Source organism: Arachis duranensis, unplaced genomic scaffold, assembly GCF_000817695.3.
Source record: "Arachis duranensis cultivar V14167 unplaced genomic scaffold, aradu.V14167.gnm2.J7QH unplaced_Scaffold_608113, whole genome shotgun sequence".
Classification (NCBI taxonomy): domain Eukaryota; kingdom Viridiplantae; phylum Streptophyta; class Magnoliopsida; order Fabales; family Fabaceae; genus Arachis; species Arachis duranensis.
Genome location: NW_026264987.1, coordinates 1,303,242 through 1,320,471, shown reverse-complemented (window position 1 = coordinate 1,320,471; position 17,230 = coordinate 1,303,242). Strand labels below are relative to the sequence as shown.

The 17,230-nt window shown below is 40.7% G+C and overlaps 1 protein-coding gene across 1 annotated transcript; it reads right to left on the bottom strand.

Annotated features, from left to right (window-relative positions):
• Positions 1-13,346: 13,346 nt before the first annotated feature.
• LOC107472347 (uncharacterized) lies at positions 13,347-16,400 on the bottom strand. The gene is made up of 6 exons (XM_016091873.1): positions 16,190-16,400; positions 15,027-15,370; positions 14,399-14,630; positions 13,893-14,170; positions 13,581-13,793; positions 13,347-13,448 (listed from the first exon to the last, which is right to left on the bottom strand). Exons 1-6 carry the CDS (start codon positions 16,398-16,400, stop codon positions 13,347-13,349), a joined length of 1,380 nt encoding a protein of 459 aa, XP_015947359.1.
• Positions 16,401-17,230: the final 830 nt, after the last annotated feature.

Below are 17,230 nucleotides of genomic sequence, written 5' to 3'. Positions count from 1 at the left end.
AGGTTTAACAATAATAAACCTTTTCCATCATCCACTCAGCAACAGACAGAGCATTCTGAACAAAATACTTCTAATTTATCAAATTTAGTTTCTAATCTATCTAAGGCCACTCTGAGTTTCATGAATGAAACAAGGTCCTCCATAAGAAATCTGGAGGCACAAGTGGGCCAGCTGAGTAAGAAGATCACTGACATTCCTCCTAACACTCTCCCAAGTAATACTGAAGAAAACCCAAAAGGAGAATGCAAAGCCATTGAGGTAACCAACATGGCCGAACTTACAATGGGGGAAGAGGACGTGAATCCCAGTGAGGAAGACCTTCTAGGACGTCCAGTGATCAATAAGGAGGATCCCTCTGAGGAACCAAAAGAATCTGAGGCTCATATAGAGACCATAGAGATTCCATTAAACCTCCTTATGCCCTTCATGAGCTTTGATGAGTATTCCTCTTCTGAAGAGAATGAGGATGTCACTGAAGAGCAAGTTGCCAAGTACCTTGGTGCAACCATGAAGCTTAATGCCAAATTATTTGGTAATGAGGCCTGGGAAGATGAACCTCCCTTGCTCATCAATGAACTAAGTGATCTGGATCAACTGACATTGCCTCAGAAGAAACAGGATCCTGGAAAGTTCTTAATACCTTGTACCATAGGCACCATGACCTTTGAAAAGGCTCTATGTGACCTTGGGTCAGGGATAAACCTCATGCCACTCTCTGTACTGAAGAGGCTAAGAGCTCTTGAGGTACAGGAGGCCAATTTCTCATTAGAGATGGCAGACAGATCCATGAAAATAGCTTATGGAAAAGTAGAGGACATGTTAGTAAAGGTTGAAGGCCTTTACATCCCTGCTAATTTCATAATCTTGGATACTGGAAAGGATGAGGATGAATCCATCATCCTAGGAAGACCTTTCCTAGCCACAGCAAAATCTGTAATTGATGTGGACAGAGGAGAATTGACCCTCCAAATAAATGAGGACAACCTTGTGTTTACAACTCAAGGATCTCTCTCTGCACCCATGGAGAGGAAGCATACAAAGCTTCTCTCAAAGCAGAGTCAGCAAAAGCCCCCACAGTCAAACTCTAAGTTTGGTGTTGGGAGGCCACAACCAAACTCTAAGTTTGGTGTCCAACCCCCATATCCAAACTCTAAGTTTGGTGTTGGGAGGTCTTCACAAAGCTCTACAACTCTGTAAGGCTCCATGAGAGCCTTCTGTCAAGCTATTGACGTTAAAGAAGCGCTTGTTGGGAGGCAACCCAATGTTTATTTATCTAATTTTATTTTATCTCTATTATTTATTTATGTTTTATTAGGTTCATGATCATGTGGAGTCACGAAAAAATAGAAAAATTAAAAACAGAATAAAAAACAGCAGAAGGAAAATCACACCCTGGAGGAAGAGCTTACTGGCATTTAAACGCCAGTAAGGAACAATTTTGGGCGTTCAACGCCAGAACAGAGCATGGTTCTGGTGCTGAACACCAGAAAAGGGCAGCATCTGGGCGTTTGAATGCCAGAAGTGCACCCTGGAGAAGAGCTGGCGCTGAACGCCCAGAACAAGCATGGTTATGGCGTTCAACGCCAGAAATGGCCCCCAATTGGGCATTGAACGCTCAGAACATGCATGGTTCTGGCGTTCAAAGCCAAAAATGGCTAGGAATTGGGCGTTCAACGCCCAGAATAGGCACCAATCTGGCGCTGAACGCCCAGAATTGAGTGCATGGGCATTTTACATGCCTAATTGGGTGCAAGGTTGTATATCCTTGAACACCTCAGGATCTGTGGACTCCACAGGATCACCTCAGGATCTGTAGACACCACAGGATCCCCACCTACCTCCACTCACTTCTTCTCACCCCTCTTTCACACATTCCCATAAACACTCTTCCCCAAAACCCTTCACCAATCACTTCAATCTCTCTTCCCCATCACTTCTTCACCATTCACATCCATCTTCACTTCCCAATAAACCCCACCCACCTTCAAAATTCAAAACCAATTTCCCTCCCATCCCTCCCTATATGGCCGAACCTCATACCCCCTCTTTCCCCTATATATACCTCTCCATTCTACTCCATTTTCACACAAACACACCCTCTCTTCTACACCCTAGCCGAAACCACGTCACCCCTCTCTTCCATATCTTCTTCTTCTTCTTCTTCTTCTTCTTCTTCTTCTTCTCTTCTTTCTTTTCTTGCTCGAGGATGAGCAATTTTCTAAGTTTGGTGTGGTTAAAAGCAAAGCTTTTTATTTTTCCATTACCATTGATGGCACCTAAGACCGGAGAAAGCTCTAGAAAAGGCAAAGGGAAGACAAAAGCTTCCACCTCCGAGTCATGGGAGATGGAAAGGTTCATCTCCAAAGCCCATCAAGACCACTTTTATGATGTTGTGGCTCATAAGAAGGTGATCCCCGAGGTCCCTTTCAAACTCAAGAAGAATGAGTATCCGGAGATCCGACATGAGATTCGAAGAAGATGTTGGGAAGTTCTAACCAACCCTATTCAACAAGTCGGCATCCTTATGGTTCAAGAGTTCTATGCCAATGCATGGATCACTAGGAACCATGATCAAAGTAAGAACCCGAACCCAAATAATTACACTACAATGGTTCGGGGGAAATACTTAGATTTTAGTCCGAAAAATGTGAGGTTGGCGTTCAACTTGCCAACCATGGAAGAGAACGCACGTCCATACACAAGGAGGGTCAACTTTGATCAAAGGTTGGACCAAGTCCTCATGGACATATGTGTGGAAGAAGCTCAATGGAAAATTGACTCCAAAGGCAAGCCGGTTCAATTGAGAAGATTGGACCTTAAGCCCATGGCTAGAGGATGGTTGGAGTTCATCCAACGCTCCATCATCCCCACTAGCAACCGGTCCGAAGTTACTCTAGACCGGGCCATCATGATCTATAGCATCATGATTGGTGAAGAAGTAGAAGTTCATGAAGTCATTTCAAGAGAATTCTACAAAATAGCCGATAAGTCCTCTCCCATGGCAAGGCTAGCTTTTCCTCATCTTATTTGCCATCTATGTTACTCGGCCGGAACTTTCATAGAAGGCGACATCTCCATCGAGGAAGAGAAGCCCATCACTAAAAGAAAGATGGAGCAAACAAGGGAGCCCACTCATGAAGCCCAAGGGACGCATGAAGAAGCTCACCATCATCAAGAAATCCCTGAGATGCCTCAAGGGATGCACTTTCCTCCAAATAATTATTGGCAACAAATCAACACTTCTCTTGAAGATTTGAGCCACAATATGGGACAACTAAGGGTGGAACATCATGAACACGCCCTCTTGCTCAATGAAATTAGAGAAGATCAAAAAGCAATGAGGGAGGAGCAACAAAGACAAGGAAGAGACATTGAAGAAATCAAGGACATCATAGGCTCCTCAAGAAGAAAACGCCATCATCACTAAGGTGGACTCATTCCTTGTTCTTAATTTCTCTATTTTTTGTTTCTCTATGTTATATGTCTATTTATGTTTTGTGTCTCCATGATCATTAGTAGTTAGTAGCTATGTCTTAAAGCTATGAATAACTCCATGAACCCTCCACCTTTCTTAAATAAAAATGTTTTAAATTTAAAAGAACAAGAAGTACATGAGTTTTGAATTTATCTTTGAATTTAATTTAATTATATTGATGTGGTGATAAATGCTTTTTGTTTATCTAAATGAATGCTTGAACAGTGCATATGTCTTTTGAATTTGTTGTTTGAGAATGTTAAATATGTTAGCTCTTGAAGAATGATGAATAAAGAGAAATATTATTGATAATCTGAAAAATCATGAAATTGATTCTTGAAGCAAGAAAAAGAAGTGAAAAAAAAAAGCAGAAAAAGCCAATAGCCCTTAAAACCAAAAGGCAAGGGTAATAAAAAGGGTCCAAGGCTTTGAGCATCAGTGGATAGGAGGACCTAAAGGAATAAAATCCTGGTCTAAGCGGCTAAACCAAGCTGTCCCTAACCATGTGCTTGTGGCGTGAAGGTGTCAAGTAAAGAGCTTGAGACTGAGCGGTTAAAGTCGTGATCCAAAAGCAAAAAGAGTGTGCTTAAGAACCCTGGACACCTCTAATTGGGGACTCTAGCAAAGCTAAGTCACAATCTAAAAAGGTTCACCCAGTTATGTGTCTGTGGCATGGATGTATCCGGTGGTAATACTGGAAAACAGAGTGCTTTGGGCCACGGCCAAGACTCAAAAGTAACTGTGTTCAAGAATCAACATACTTAACTAGGAGAATCAATAATACTATCTGAAATTCTAAGTTCCTATAGAAGCCAATCATTCTGAACTTCAAGGGATAGAGTGAGATGCCAAAACTGTTCAGAGGCAAAAAAAGCTACAAATCCCGCTCATCTAATTATAATTAATATTCATTGATGGTTTGGAATTTATAGTATTTTCTTTTCTTTTTATCCTCTTTGATTTTCAGTTGCTTGGGGACAAGCAACAATTTAAGTTTGGTGTTGTGATGAGCGGATAATTTATACGCTTTTTGGCAGTGCTTTTAGTATGTTTTTAGTAGGATCTAGTTACTTTTAGGGATGTTTTCATTGGTTTTTATGCTAAATTCATATTTCTGGACTTTACTATGAGTTTGTGTGTTTTTCTGTGATTTCAGGCGAAATTTGCCTGAAATTGAGGGACCTGAGCAAAACTCTGAAGGAAGGTTGACAAAGGGACTGCTGATGCTGATGGATTCTGACCTCCCTGCACTCAAAGTGGATTTTCTGGAGCTACAGAACTCCAAATGGTGCGCTTTCAACGGCATTGGAAATTAGACATCCAGGGCTTTCCAGAAATATATAATAGTCCATACTTTGTTCGAGGATAGATGACGTAAAATGGCGTTCAACGCCAGTTATGGGTAGCAGTCTGGCGTCCAGCGCCAGAAAAGGATCCAAAACCAGAGTTCAACGCCAGAAAAGGATCCAAAACCAGAGTTCAACTCCACAAATGGCCTCTGCACGTGGATAACTCAAGTCTCAGCCCCAGCACACACCAAGTGGGCCCCAGAAGTGGATTTCTGTACTTAGACTTAATTCTGTAAACCCTAGTAACTAGTTTAGTATAAATAGAACTATTTACTATTGTATTGGGAGTCTTTTGACCAGTCGAATCTTTGGTCTCAGTTTTATTCAATTATTCATCTTAGGAGACTATTGATCACGCCTAAGGGGGCTGGCCTCTCGGCCATGCCTGAACCTTCATAGCTTATGTATTTTCAACGGTAGAGTTTCTACATTCCATAGATTAAGGTGTGGAGCTCTACTGTACCTCAAGTATTAATGCAATTCTATTTTCTTCTATTCAATTCGACTTGTTCTTATTCTAAGATATTTGTTGCACTACACTTTGATGAATGTGATAATCCGTGACACTCATCATCATTCTCACCTATGAACGTGTGCCTGACAACCATCTCCATTCTACATTAGACCGGACGCATATCTCTTGGATTCCTTAATCAGAATCTTCGTGGTATAAGCTAGAATTGATGGCGGCATTCATGAGGATCCGAGTAGGATCCGATGATCGAATGACTGTGACGAGCTTCAGACTCGCGAGTGCTGGGCGTTAGTGACAGACGCAGAAGAATCAAGGGATTCTATTCCAGTAGAAGCGAGAACCAACCAGTGATTAGCCGTGCTGTGACAAAGCGTGTGAGCATAGTTTTCACTGCGAGGATGGGATGTAGCCTTCGACCAGTATGATGCCTCCAGATGATTAGCCATGCAGTGACAGCGCAGAGGACCATTTTCCAGAGAGGATACAAAGTAGCCATCGCCGAACGGTGAACCCCTATATACAGCTTGCCATGAAAAGGAGTAAGAAGGATTGAGTTGAAGCAATAGGAAAGCAGGCGTTCTTGAGCCATACAGTATCTCCATTCGCTTATCTGAAATTCCTACCAATGAATCTACATAAGTATTCTATCCTTTACTATTATTAAATTAATTATCTAATCCAATCATGTTTAATCTGCCTGACTGAGATTTGCAAGGTGACCATAGCTTGCTTCAAGCCAACAATCTCTGTGGGATCGACCTTTACTCACGTAAGGTTTATTACATGGACGACCCAGTACACTTGCTAGTTAGTTGAACGGAGTTGTGTCCACACATAGTAAAGAGCCACAATAATGATTCCATACAATAAAAAAGAGTACTACATTGATGTGATCACAATTTCGTCCACCAATATTCCCAACCACCATTAAGATCATGACAAAAATCATATTGTGGTGGTGGAAAATATCTCATGTTTTGATCACTTAGTAGACCTGGAGCATCTCTTGATTGCTCATATTCTATCATTTCTTGGTGGTATTCCCAGCCCCCATTATCATAATAACAAGAATCATTTTGTGGTGGTGGGCAATACCCCATGAAATTTGTTTGATCAAAAGATGAGGTGAACTCCATTTGAATTTTGTAAAACACAATCACCAATGAAAATTGAAATTCATAGTATCAAGAGAAAATAGAATATTAAAAGAACTTAATTGACAAAAACAAAGAAAATGCTTAATCTATAGTTATCACCCACTTTATCATTGTTGATCTAATCAATCCCCGACAATGGTGCCAAAAACTTGATGAGGGAAAATTAGAAGGTCCGCACAAACTAACCGGCAAGTGCACCGGGTAGCATCAAGTAGTAATAACTCACTTAGAGTGAGATTGATCCCACAGGGATTGATGGATCAAGCAACTTTAGTGAAGTGATTAGTCTAGTTACGCGAAATATTGAGATGAGTTTGGTGAAAATTGATTAACAGAATGTAAATTTCAGAGAATTGTAAATTGCTGAAAGTAAATTGGAAGAAACTTAAATGAAAAGAAACTTAAATTGCATGAAAAATAAATTGCAGGAAATGTAAAGGGCTTTGGGTGCAGGGAAATTAAAGAGGCAGTAAACCAAAGTACTCAAAGTGAACTCAAGGACAATTAATAGAAAGAAAAATTCATCAGGGATTGGAGGTATCATAATCTATCATGAATCAAATAAATCTCAACTTCTTTCTCAATCATATGAATAGATCTACGGCAGATTGAAATTGATTGGATCCCAATTCCTTGGAAATCCAATCTCTCTAATCACAATCAATCTTGCCAATTCCTTGATCTAATTGTCATGAGAAGAGGTTAAGCATTTTCTCTCATCCATAAGCCACACAAACTCTCTAGATCTCAATTTCTCCCGAATGGTGTTGATCAAGAGAGTTGCGAGAAACAGAGCTTCAGTTCTAATTTCCATGATTCCCCTTCCGAGGCTCATGTGGAAATTCACAGATTCAAACCCCCTTCTGGAGTGAATGAATCTCAATCAAAACGGAAGTTATTTCTTAGCTATCCAGATGAATTGAGAAGAAGAAGATGTTCACTTAATCATGTGAATTAAAATAGAGCTCCTCCCCCTAATGAATTGGGGTTCAGTGGATCTTAGCTCAAAGAACAAGTGTAGAGAAACTAAATTGGTAGAAAGTAAATTGGTAGATAGGCAAAGATGCAGGGAATTTAAATTACATAGAAATTAAACTCAGCTCAAGCAAACTCAAATGTAAAATTTCAAAAGAAAAGTGTAAGAAAATGGAAATTGCATAAACCAAGCTAAATTTAATTACAACTAAAATTTAAAAGTGCAGTAAAGAAAAAGAAATTCTAAGCTAAGCTCTCTACCAGAACCATCTATCCTACTCCTACTCTTACTACCCAAGCCCCCTTAATTCTACCAGAGAGCCTCCTATTTATACTCTCTTTCTCTTCTTGAATTGGGTCTGCATTGTACTTGGATGTGGGCCTTGGCCTTGTTAAAGCAAGCAAGAATGAGTCTCAGTGATGTTGAAAAGGGACAATTGACAATCCCGCTTTTGATCTGCATGGGTGCTAAATTTTATGGATGCTGATGTCAACGTTGGCCATAACGTTAGCAAGAAAACGTTGAGTCAATTTTTTGGCTTGAGAAAGGATTTTCAAAGGAGTGAGCGTTGCCGCCAACGTTTGACTCAACGTTGGTGTACCAACATTTTTCCATCGATGCACCGATTCAGCGTTTTGCGCGTTTGCGTCGCTCACCCGTTTGTGTATCTGGCCAAAATATGCATCCACGCGTATGCGTGGCCCCCGCGTACGCATCGATGCAAATTTTCCAAATTCAAATCTTGGATGCTCGTCGCAGACTTTGGAGGTAGCGTTTGATCACCAACGTTCCCTCCAACGTTGGCTTGTTCACGCGTACGTGTGAATGGTCAATGTTGCCATTTCACGCGTGCGCGTAGTGGTGCGGAATTTAAAACCACAAACTAACCGGCAAGTGCACCGGGTCGTACCAAGTAATACCTCAGGTGAGCGAGGGTCGATCCCACGAGGATTGATGGACTAAGCAACAATAGTGATTTACTTAGTTAGACTGACAGAAAATAGTGTTTGAGTGTTCAAAAGCATTAACAGTAAATTCAAAATAGTAGAAAGCAAGCAGTAAATTGGTATGAATAATATATGGAGAAATAGTTTAGGCTTCAGAGATATCTATTTTCCTGATTGACTTTTCTTATTAACTATTTTAATCATGCAAGATTTAATTCATGGCAAACTATATGTGACTAAACCCTAATTCCTTAGACCTTTTTAGTCTCCTCTAAAATTCATCAACTGCCAATTCCTTGGTCACTTAATTCCAATTAGAGGGTGAAGATTAATTCTAGTTTATATGCCACACAAATCCTAATTACCCAAATATAAGAGGATTATATGTCACGTATCCCGTTAAGTCCAGATAATTAGAAATTTAGGAGAATATGTTTTCAAGCTGTTGTTCAAGTAAAGAGCTTTTCCAAGTTATACAAGAACTCAATTAGAACATGGGTCATACTTCCATTCCACCAAATTCATAAGATAAAGAACGAAAACAATTCTTGAATTATAAATCAGTACATGAATTAAAATAGAAAAATAATAGTATCAATCCATACAATAGACAAAGCTCCTAACCTTAACAGTGGAGGTTTAGTTGCTCATGGTTCAGAGATAAAAACTAGGATTCAGGTAAACTGTAAAGTGCGGAATGAGGTAAGAGAAGAGAGAGCCCAAAGGGCTGATTCTTTTCCCTTTTTATATCTAATCCTAATTAATGTAAAATATATTTTCTAAAAATTAAATAATATCTTTTCCTAATTATAAATAAAATAAAAATTAAATCAAAATTAATTAATTTCAGCGCAGCTTTGTATGAGTGCTTGGGGACCATTTGGGGCATTTGGATCCACGCTAAACTTGGAAATTTCCAAGTTTAGCGTGGAGGAGGCAGCAGCATTTTTCTTGTTTCCCTTTGATTCCACACTGAACTTGGCTTTTTCCAAGTTTCAGCGTGGGATGTGGTGCGTGCTTCCCTAAGAGCTTTCAAGTTCCACGCTGAACTTAGCAGGGGCCAAGTTCAACGTGGAGGAGGCAGAGGTTTCTGGAGAAGAAGTATGCACTATTATATATTGTTGGAAATCCATGGAAGTTAGCTTTCCAATGCAGCTAGAATCACGTCAATTGGACATTTGTAGCTTAGGTTATTTTTATTTGAGTGCAAGGAGGTCAGGATTGACAGAATCATTCGCTTTCTCCCATTTCTGCTACAAAACTCCGTCAAATCCCTCTGGATGCTACCTGAAATAAATAGAATTGTGTGCAACTCAAAGTAGCATCCATAGTGGCTAAAAGATACTTAAATTTTGATTTAACTTAGCAATTCAAGTGCAAATTCACAAGGAAAAGATAGATAAGATGCTCACGCATCACAACACCAAACTTGAATTGTTGCTTGTCCTCAAGCAACCAAAATAAGTGCAGGATTAAGATGTGAATTTGCATGAGAAGTGAGAGTTAGTCATGATCATGTCTATTCTTAAAATGGGATTTATTCATTGTAACTCTGAACAGTTTTGGCATCTCACTCTCCTTTGAATCAGAGGAATGTCAGTGTCATTCAGAATTAGAATCCGGATCATATTATAAATTCTCTGATCTTTATACTCTAGTTTAATCCTTGAACACAACAAAATTTACTTTAATTCTCTTTTCTTTGGTGCTTTGCACCTTGAGCCTAGCCGTGACTTTGAATGTTTTGTCTCAAGCTTTACTTGACACGGAAACACCACAAGCACTTGACTGGGGAACTATTTCTAAATTTTGATTTTTTTTCTTTCAGTTACTCCTAGACAGTGGTGCTCAAAGCCTTTGGCATACTCTTTGAATGTAATTGGTCACGACTCTAAATACTCTGTCTCAAAGGTTACTTGAAACAAGAATATCACAAGCATATGACTAGGGAAACAACTCCTTAAGCTTTTGATTATTTCAGACCCCCTAGTCATTGATACTCAGAGCCTTGGACCTCGCTTTTATTTTTCTTTTGCTGTTTCTTTTGCTTCAAGGATTAAGCTTTCACTAATTTCAGAGAAGTCATAATAGTTCTCTAAATTGTTGTTCCTTATACATCAACATCTTTTGATTCAAATTCAAATATGCAATGTTCATGTCATTCATTCATAATCACAAATAATACCACCACATTTAAGTAAATAAGACTATTCTTTAATATAAACTCAATTCCTTATGCAATACATCACTTCTTTTCTTTTCTTCTTGATTTCAAGCTCAGTGAGTAATACATGAGACACTCCCCCCTTTTTTTAAAATTTTTTTTTGGCATATAACTAAAATACCAAGATGAACAGTAAATAAAACTAGACCCTAGGAATTGAAATAGTAGTTGATCATGCAATAACAAAATAAACAGAAAATAGGAGCCTAATTATATAAATAGCAAAATAAGATAGAGAATGAAAAAGGAACTGAGCCACCTCAATCTCCCTGATAGGGATCCCTCTCATCAGGCTGAGCTCTATAAGGTCCTCTCAGACGGCTATAATCCTGCCTCAGCTGCTGAATCTCCTGCCGCTGAGAGCGCTGATCAGCTCTCAATTCATCCAGGGTCGTACAGAGATGCTCGCATTGACTGTCCTGTATGGCCCTCATCTCATTAACAGACGCCATGTACTCCTGCCAGCGACTGTCATTAGCGACCCTCATTTGCTCCATGGAGGCTGCAAGCTGCTGCAAAAAATCTTGTGGTGGTTGATCTTGTCCCTAAGGAAGCTCTTCTTCATCTCCTTCCTCAGCCTGTTCTCTGGGGTGCCTTCGATATTCCCTTGTCTGTTCCAGCTGTTTCTTTGTGATGGGCTTCTCGGTTGGGATAGGGAAGTCATTATTTATCTTCACTCTAGCAGCATCACAGAGACGAAAGATGAGATGTGGGAAGCCCAATCTGGCATTATCCTTGGTGTTGGTGACGATGTGGTAAAATTGATTAGCAATAACGTCTGCCACCTCCACTGGCTCTCCCAATAGAATACAGTGGATCATGATTGCTCAGTCCGAAGTACACTCGGACCGGTTGCTCGTGGGCATAATGGACCGGCGAATGAAATGGTGCCATCCTCTAGCCAAAGGCTTCAAGTCACCAACTTTGATATGGCCGGGTTCCCCTCATGCCCCCATTATCCACTGTGCACCTGGAATGCAAATGTCGGCGATTACTTGTTCCAACCGCTGATCTCTGTACATCCTCTCACTGTAGGAACTAAGTGATTGTTCGGTCTCTGGCATCTGGAGGGCCTGTCTGATGATCTCTGGGCTGAAGTCAATGGTTCTTCCCCTTACAAAAGTTTTGTGGTTCCTTTCATTTATGCCAGACACATTCTTATAGGTAATCCACATGTTCCCATAGAATTCTTGAACCATCAACTGTCCCGCCTGTGGGTGTGGATTGCACAGAACTTCCCATTCTCTTCTCTGAATCTCATGTGTAATTTCTGGAAGTTCATCCGGTTGAAGCTTAAACTGCACTTCTGGTAAAACCGGCCTCTTGCCAGTGATATCAAAAAAATGTTCTTCATGTAACTTAGATTTGAAGCGCCTTGAGTTATGAGAACCGATTGCTGGTTCCTTTTCCTTTCTCTTTTTGGACGGTTGGATGGTCTTAGGTGCCATAAAGATAAATCAAATAAAGCAGCGGAGTGGCAGCAGCAACACCAAACTTAAAACTGTTGCACGTCCCCGAGCAATTGAAAGAAATACAAAGGGGAAGAAGAAAGAGAAACAGAAATTTAAATAGCAGAAAATAAAAGACAATGCTAAAATTATTTTTCTGGTCTTTTTTTTTTCGTCGTGACACAGAACAGACAAATAAAATAAAAAAAGAAGAAGGGAATAGAGGTGGGGTACGGGACAGAGGGGGCTTGATATAGTAGTGGAGGGTTGGTTAGGGGATCACGGACGCTGGTCTAGGACAAGGGGTGAAAGGGTGTTGTGGTCGAAGGTTCTGTTTTGGGGAAGGATGGTCGGGTGGGGGTAGTTGAGTGAGAAGGAGGTGATGAGGGAGAGTGAGTTAAGTGGGGGTGGAAGGTTTGCTGTGTATGGAATGAGGCGTGAAGCTGGGATTAAATAGGAAGGGTTAGGGGAGAGGGAGTCACGGGTGGATGGCTTTGGAGTGAGAGAGGCTGGTCTTTGGTGCGTTGGGAAGGGAGGAGGCTATGGTCAAAGGGGTAGGGGAATATATGGGGAATGGAATGGCTTGTTAAAGGTAGGATGGGAAAGGGGCTTCAGTTGCAGTGGACAGGGGATCACGAGAAAGAGAGGGAATCAGGGAGTGTTGGTAATTGATCTGATGGATTTTGGTGGGATTTGAGGTTGATTTGGCGAGGATTTGGGGGGTAAGGACTAAGGAGTGAGCTGGCACTGAACTTGAAGGAAAAGGAGTTCAGCGTCTGGCAACTCTCACTTAGTACGTGTTTTCCACGCTGAACTTGGAATTTTCCAAGTTCAGCGTGGGTTTTGGTTCCTGGCACGTTAATTGACGTCGTTCTCCACGCTGAACTTGGAATTTCCCAAGTTCAGCGTGGACTTGGCAGTAAGAACTCCCTCTTTGCATGCTTCTAACCACGCTGAACTTGGAAAATCCCAAGTACAGCGTGAAACTGGCAGAGACTTCCTCCAAATTACACGCTTCTAACCACGCTGAACTTGGAAAATTCCAAGTTCAGCGTGGAGCTGGCAGAATCAACCTCCTCTAGAGTGGTCAAGAATTTTTTCTAAGTGTCCGGTTCCTGTTTTAAAATTTCTACATGATCAATACACAAGTAAAACAAAGGAAAATAGTAAAAACTCAAGAAAAATCAAACAAATAATATAATCAACTCAATGGAAAGATAACTAAGGATACGAAATTATCGGGTTGCCTCCCGACAAGCGCTTCTTTAACGTCACTAGCTTGACGGCCAGTCCTGCTAATTCAGCAGATGAGCAGACCTCTGGCGATCAATCTCGCCTCCAAGATAGTGTTTCAACCTTTGACCATTCACGGTAAATTTTCTGTTAGAATTCTCTTCCTGTATTTCCGCATGGCCATATGGTGAAGCTCTGGTAACCACAAACGGTCCTGACCACCGGGATTTCAGCTTCCCAGGAAAGAGTTTGAGCCTTGAATTATACAGAAGCACTCTCTGTCCTGGCTCAAAGACTCTGATGGCAATCTTCTTGTCATGCAATAACTTGGTTTTCTCTTTATAGAGCTTGGCATTCTCATAGGCTGAATATCTGAATTCATCAAGTTCATTCAACTGAAGCATTCGCTTAATTCCTGCAGCTTTTGAATCAAGATTCAAATACCTGATTGCCCAGTAAACTTTATGCTCTAGCTCAACTGGCAAGTGACAGGCTTTGCCATAGACCAACTGATAAGGGGACATGCCAATAGGAGTCTTGTAAACTGTCCGGTATGCCCAGAGAGCATCATCAAGCTTCCTAGACCAGTCCTTTCTTGAAACACTGACGGTCTTTTCCTGAATCCGCTTGAGTTCCCTGTTGGAGACTTCAACCTGCCCACTTGTCTGAGGGTGATAGGGGGTTGCCACTTTATGACGGACTCCATATCTCTGCAGAAGTGAGTCCAGCTGTCTATTACAGAAGTGGCTTCTACCATCACTAATGAGTGTCCTTGGGACACCAAACCGGCTAAAGACATATCTCTGAAGAAAGCTCATCACCACTTTGGCATCATTGGTGGGTAGAGCCACAGCTTCCACCCACTTGGACACATAATCAACTGCCACTAGGATATAGTTGTTTGAATGTGAGGGTGGAAAAGGTCCCATGAAATCAATACCCCATACATCAAACAACTCAACCTCGAGAATCCCCTGCTGTGGCATTTCATGATTGGCAGGAAAATTCGTGGCTTTTTCACATCTGTCACAGTGCTTCAGAAATTTTCTTGAGTCTCTGAAGAGAGTCGGCCAGTAGAACCCGCTCTGAAGGACCTTTGTAGCTGTCCTTTCACCACCAAAGTGGCCTCCATAATCAGAACCATGACAGTGCCAAAGAATCTGTTGTCTCTCCTCATCCGGGACACATCTCCAGATTATACCATCTGAACACTTTTTAAAAAGGTATGGTTCCTCCCAAATGTAGTACTTTGCATCAGTCAATAGCTTCTTTACTTGTTTCCTACTGTACTCCTTTGGAATAAAATTCATGGCTTTGTAGTTTGCTATGTCTGCAAACCATGGAGCCTGCTGAATGAGGAACAATTGCTCATTTGGAAATGTCTCAGTTACAGCTTTGGGTGGTTGTACTGCTGCTTCAGGCCCAATTCTAGATAGATGGTCAGCTACTTGATTTTCTGACCCTTTTCTGTCTTTTATCTCAATATCAAACTCTTGAAGGAGCAACACCCATCTGATTAATCTTGGTTTAGAGTCCTGCTTGGTTAAAAGGTACTTCAAAGCAGCATGATTAGTATAAACAATAACCTTAGAACCAATTAAATAGAACCTAAACTTATCAACAGCATACACAATAGCCAATAATTCTTTTTCTGTAGTAGTGTAATTCTTTTGGGCATCATTTAACACACGACTAGCATAGTAAATGACATGTATAAGCTTGCCATGCCTCTATCCTAAAACAGCTCCTATAGCAAAATCACTAGCATCACACATCAACTCAAATGGTAAATCCCAGTCAGGGGGAGCCATAATGGGAGCAGAGGTGAGGTTTGCTTTCAGAGTTTCAAAAGCATGCAGGCAATCAGAATTAAAGACAAAAAGAACATCAACAACCAACAGGTTGCTCAATGGTTTAGCAATTTTAGAAAAGTCCTTTATAAATCTCCTATAAAACCCTGCATGACCCAAGAAGCTCCTGACTGCCTTAACATTAGCTGGTGGTGCTAATTTTTCAATCACCTCCACCTTTGCTCTGTCAACCTCAATCCCCTTACTTGAAATCCGGTGTCCAAGAACAATGCCTTCTGTAAGCATAAAATGGCATTTTTCCCAATTTAAAACAAGGTTTGATTCTTGACACCGTTTCAAGACAAGGGATAAATGCTTCAGGCAGGATTCAAAAGAATTACCAAAGATAGAAAAATCATCCATAAATACCTCAATGAACTTTTCAACCATATCAGAAAAAATTAAAAGCATACACCTCTGAAAAGTTGCTGGAGCGTTACAGAGTCCAAACGACATTCTCCTGTAAGCAAATACTCAAAAGGGGCATGTGAATGCTGTCTTCTCTTGATCTTGAGGGTCCACTGCAATTTGATTATATCCAGAATATCCATCTAGAAAACAATAAAAAGCATGACCAACTAACCTCTCAAGCATCTAATCAATGAAAGGCAGGGGGAAGTAATCCTTCCTTGTAGCAGTGTTGAGCCTCCTGTAGTCTATGCACATTCTCCATCCTGTGACTGTTCTTGTAGGAATAAGCTCATTCTTTTCATTCTTGACCACTGTCATCCCTCCTTTCTTGGGAACTACCTGCACAGGACTTACCCAAGGACTGTCAGAAATAGGGTAAATAATACCTGCTTCCCATAATTTCATTACCTCTTTTTGGACTACCTCTTTCATGGTTGGATTGAGTCTCCTTTGTGGTTGCACAACTGGTTTAGCATCATCTTCAAGGAGGATCTTGTGCATACACTTTGTTGGACTAATCCCCTTCAAGTCACTAATGGTCCACCCAAGAGCTGTTTTATGGCTCCTAAGCACTGAAATAAGCGCCTCTTCCTCTTTAGGCTTTAGGGAAGAGCTAATAATCACTGGATAGGAATCATTTTTACCTAAGAATACATATTTCAGAGAAGGAGGTAAAGGTTTGAGCTCAAGCTTGGGGGCTTTCTCCTCTACTTTAGGCGTGTGAATCATATCCTTTTGAGATGGTGAATTATCAACTTCAACTAATTCATGCTCAGAGATAGGATCCAGAATATCATCAAGTACCTCAGCTTTCAGTACCTCTTGAACAAGTGGTTCGATAACATCTATTTTCATACACCCTTCAGAATCATTAGGGTGCTTGAGAGCTTCGAAAATATGAAGGACCACCTATTCTTCGTTGACCCTCAGGGTTAATTCACCGTTTTGCACATCAATCATAGCTCTACCTGTAGCTAAAAAGGGTCTACCAAGTATAATAGAGGATTTTACCTCCTCTTCCATGTCTAATATAACAAAATCAACAGGAAAAATGAATGGTCCTACTTTAACAAGTAAATCCTCAACAACACCCACAGGTAATTCAATAGAGAGATCAGCAAGTTGAAGAGAAATATGAGTGGGTTTTACCTCCTCAATTTGAAGCTTTTTCATCACTGAAAGTGGCATGAGATTGATACTAGCTCCAAGGTCACATAAAGCTCTCTGAATGGTGACATCTCCAATGGTGCAAGGAATTACAAAGCTCCCTGGATCTGGCATATTCTCAGAAAGGTTGTGTTGAATAATGGCACTGCATTCCTTGGTTAATACCACTGTTTCTTGTTCCTTCCAATTCCTCTTGTGGCTCAAAAATTCTTTCAGAAATTTTGCATAGAGAGGCATTTGCTCAAGAGCCTCTACAAAAGGAATGTTGATCTGCAGCTTCTTAAAGACATCTAAAAATTTAGAAAACTGCTTTTCTTTGGAAGCCTTCTGAAGCCTCTGAGGATATGGCATTTTTGGCTTGTATTCAGGATCCTTTGGCAAGGTGGGTGATAAACCGCTATTTTATGGTTTATATTGTGTTTAATTGTGTGGTTTTATCATGATCCTTACCCACTTATTCATTAATTTAGCATGCATTTATATTTCCTTCCTAAAATTATTACATGATTGAAAACTGC